The following is a 4,162-nucleotide window of genomic DNA, read 5'->3' on the forward strand; positions in this document are numbered from 1 at the left end:
ACAGTGATTCCGAACGTGTGCACTTTTTTCCAAATATAAACTTTTCCAGGATGACAACGGGACAAAGAAACCACAAAAATTGATTTTTAAAGGCAACTGGATGGAGGCATCAGTCAGGTGAGCACACGCTGAATTGAAAAGCCAAAGCTGGCATTGGGGTGGACTGTTTGATCCTCAGGGGTGACAAAAGGAACGAAGCCGGTGTGGTCCCAACAGTTTCGAATCGTAGTTGACGTAACACAATCCCAATACTGGCTTGTCAAGAAGTCCCCCAAGAATTTTTTATCAAGGAATTTTTCACGGGGTATAAATTTATACCAGGGTGTTGCGGGTCCATTGTAATGCATTTTTGTGATTGTTAAGCTGGCTCATGTGACATATATGGATGTGAAAGATATGGGAATGCTGACTTCCCCATTGAGCCTTGCGCACATAAAGCTGGGAATGCCCCACCCCTCCGAGAACGCAGCCAGGAGACAGACTGATACCTTAAATGCAAGCGCCATGATAAAGGAACGTTCCATCTTGCGTGGTAGTGTGGTTTGAAAGTGGAGCTTGGAATCGACAGGCAACTCGATCGCGACCGCGCCAGGGCTCCACGAGGGTGAAGCTTTCGAACCTGAGCTGATTGATTTGCATGTACCAGCGCAGGAATGATATGCCCAAGCGCCAAACTCAACGCGCCGACCGCGCGAAGGCGGCCGCAGAGGGTGCATGCAGAGCTACAGTTCTGGACTCCTCGAAATGATCGCACGCCACACGCTGCCAATAACGAAATGTACAAACGCCAAGTGTGTTACATGCCCCTGCGGAGCGGAAAATGATGATGTTCAAGGGGGGTTGGTTGGAAGTGACCGAAAACGATCGCCTCGAATGTGAACAAGTGCACACGGACTGTCGATCGCCTACGGGACGGTGGGCGAAGCGAAAATCTCTGAGGTGATTTGTGATGCAATATCAGCCAACTTGCTCAACAGGCAGGCGATCCTTCAATCTCCACACACCAAAATCACCCACGACTGAATTTCCAACTGCTTTACCAGCACCCCCCCATTTTCATGTGATCTCACACGTCATGGGGTGTACAAGCCGACTTACAGCCTACAACTAGTTGTCATCCTTATGAAAAAAGTCACAGCATTGAACATGGAAGTTTATCTCGTCGTTGCTTGATCATGCAAGAGTGCAGCACACACGGACGAAGTCACCGATTCGGAGCAATTTTGGGCATTGCGTGTGTTCTGCAGTCGTCCACATCGTCGGCGCTCCACTGGAGTGGCACGGACCACTGTAACCAGGGCACACACGGGCGAGGATGGCGCGCGACGAGTCGCCATGCTGGATTTCGGTTTCAGGACATCCTGCGCCAAAGTACGACGTGGGGGCGGGCGTTGTCGTAACCTCCGTGGTGCTTGCGTCGTCTTCGTTGTCGCCGCCGGACTCATCCAAGGTATTGTCACCCTCGGTGGGCGTTGGCTCTGCCGTGGGCTCTGGAGTTGGCTCAAGCGTTGGAACGTCGGGAGTTGGAATCGTCCCTTCCTCTGCTGCGGTGCCGTTTGTGCTATTCGCGGTTCCTGTGCCATGAATCACGCGGCGACTGGAGTGCGTGACTGCATCGGATACGACCACAGGCATGGTGGGCTGGCTCTCGTGCACGAACGACCGGACGCGCTCAACGTATTGCGCGAACTTGTGCCAAGTAGGATGTTTCTCGTGGTCGAGAAGGTCCTCGTTGGACACGTGGACGCCGGCCACCGACGCCATGAGGTCTTCTCGACGCAGCACCCTCTGCAACGCCGCGAACTCAAGGTTGTCGTCATCGCTAGTTTCACGCAATCCGAGCCACACTTGTGACGTCCCACCGATTATCGCAGCGAGCACCTCCAAAACACAATCACTAGCCATGGAATCGAGTCGCACAAGGCCAACGGACTCGACTTCTTCGCGTAGCACCCAACTCTCTTTGCACAGACCAGTGGACTGGTCTTTGGGATTGTAGGGAGCTCCAAATGAGCTGTGCGACGATGGTTGCGACGCAGCGCAAAGTCCCAGCAAAGCAGCAGCAGCTGCAGTGACCAATGCAGCGCTCATTCTCCTGAGCTCTGGGCAACCACGACCGAAATACCTTGTCGAGCAGTGATGTGGTTGGCGACCTTGCACTGTAGATTGCAACCGTCACAGACCGAATATCCCGTGCATCATATTCAAACGATAATGCAATTTCAAGGGTACTTGATAGGATCTCTTCATACTTTTCTTCCAAATAATTTTATTCAATTTTGCAGGTTATAACATCAAGAAGTATTCGCCGATCACTACTGTACTGTAACTGCGGGCAGGAACTTTGCGGCGAGGTCAAATCACAGGAACCAATATCGTCTGCATGGCACTCCACGAGTGCCGTCAAGATGCCTGGAAGCATATCTTTGCTAGGCAACTATGTTCACTTGGTTTGGCGCGGAACTCTACAACGTTTAACACCCCCAAAACGATCTTCGTCCGCAGGTCCGCTTCGCCGTACTCCCTGGTATGGTGTACCAGTACTAGTTAGTACCTGTAAATACTACAACAATTTGACTTGTAAATATACTTGAATTATCATGTTTTTTCGTATTATATGCTGCAATTTTGATCAGGCCAAACGAACCCAACACAAGAACGGTTCGGATTGTCCAAGGGTGGAGTTATAATCGAGATATTGAATTACTATTCCTAGTGGTTTCTTTGTGTAGTTTGCAGTGCATGGGGCTCAAGCAAATTTGGCGCCCTTGGATATCTTGATGTTTGTATGCATTCCATTTGTCCGTTAGAATTACCTATTTTTTTTATTTGCCATGTGGAAAATCGTACTCTATGCAGCAATTTATACCTCTATATTTGGATGTATCGCGATAATTGCATAGAATGAACCGTTTGACAAGGGAAATCAGTAGTTGAGAATGGTTTAACGTCCATCGTGTAAGGTTTAACGGAAATAGCCATGACGTTTAACAATAAAACGTCAGAACTGCGCCTTGTTGTGAGAGGTATAGCACCATGCTCTACTGACTGAACTACTGTATACAACCCCTTAGTTAAATTGATCCCGAACGTTTGCACTTTTTTTCAAATATAAACTTTTCTAGGATGACAACGGGACAAAGAAACCACAAAAATTGATTTTTAAAGGCAACTGGATGGAGGCATCAGTCAGTTGAGCACACGCTGAATTGAATGGCCAAAGCTGGCATTGGGGTGGACAGTTTGATCCTCAGGGGTGACAAAAGGAACGAAGCCGGTGTGGTCCCAACAGTTCCGAATCGTAGTTGACGTAACACTTCCTTGTCAAAATGGCCCCCAAGAACTTTTTATCTAGTTATTTTTCACGGGGTGTAAATTTATACCAGGTGCAAACATGCGGGGTCACTGAAGCACTACATATATCCGGTTAAACTACTGATTTCCCCCCGACTTTTAAACGGTCGACTTGAAACAAGTTTCAAAGGAAACAAAAATATACAGGTACAAATTATGACAACTGGATGGCAGCAACATGTTAGCCGAAATTCGACAGTTCAGTGTCGAGAATGCCTGTTCGATTCCAGCAGTTTACCACAGTTTCGTGCTTGTCTTGGCGACCCTTGTTCACTTCTCCGTGGTAGCAGATACCCTTGTGCGCATCCCACTGCGCCGACAACCCAGACCTTCAAACACAGCACGGCCTTCGCTCGCGGATCCATCCCTGGTCCTGGACGAGGTTGATCTGGCTGCTCGAGGGCACGTCCCCCTGACCAACTTCGTCGAGTTTCAATTCTATGGCGATATGACAGTTGGAACACCGCCGCAGCAACTTGTGGTGACGTTCGACACAGGCAGCAGCGATCTGTGGGTGCCAGGCAGCGCGTGCGTCCATTGTGCCGGCTCCCATCGCTTTACTCTATCCTCGTCGTCCACATTTCGTCTGTCGTCGAATCCCAACTTTACGATCGCGTATGGCAGTGGGCAAGCGCACGGTATGAGCGGCATCGACACAATCGCGGTCTCTGGGTACAACGCGACGGGGGTGCCGCTGGGCGTAGTTGAAGAGGAGGAAGATTCGCTGAGCAACATGAAGCCTGACGGGTTGATGGGTCTGGCCTTCGATGGACTCGCGACGTTTTCACACCCTCCTCCATTCATGCTG

The 4,162-nt window shown here is 49.9% G+C and overlaps 2 protein-coding genes across 2 annotated transcripts in view; one reads left to right on the forward strand and one right to left on the reverse strand.

Annotated features, from left to right (window-relative positions):
• Positions 1 to 995: 995 nt before the first annotated feature.
• On the reverse strand, positions 996 to 2,225 carry H310_10225 (hypothetical protein). The gene has a single exon (XM_008876538.1). It carries the CDS (start codon positions 2,089 to 2,091, stop codon positions 1,174 to 1,176), a length of 918 nt encoding a protein of 305 aa, XP_008874760.1. The 5' UTR covers positions 2,092 to 2,225; the 3' UTR covers positions 996 to 1,173.
• Positions 2,226 to 3,532: 1,307 nt separating this feature from the next.
• Positions 3,533 to 4,162, forward strand: part of H310_10226 (hypothetical protein) — a gene marked incomplete at both ends in the record, with an annotated part of 858 nt that continues 228 nt past the window's right edge. Inside the window, one exon of the mRNA XM_008876539.1 lies at positions 3,533 to 4,101. Within this exon, the coding sequence (XP_008874761.1) occupies positions 3,533 to 4,101 (569 nt within the window). The remainder of the gene's footprint in view (positions 4,102 to 4,162) is intronic.

Source organism: Aphanomyces invadans, assembly GCF_000520115.1.
Source record: "Aphanomyces invadans strain NJM9701 unplaced genomic scaffold supercont1.25, whole genome shotgun sequence".
In the NCBI taxonomy this organism is placed as follows: Eukaryota; Oomycota; class Saprolegniomycetes; order Saprolegniales; family Verrucalvaceae; genus Aphanomyces; species Aphanomyces invadans.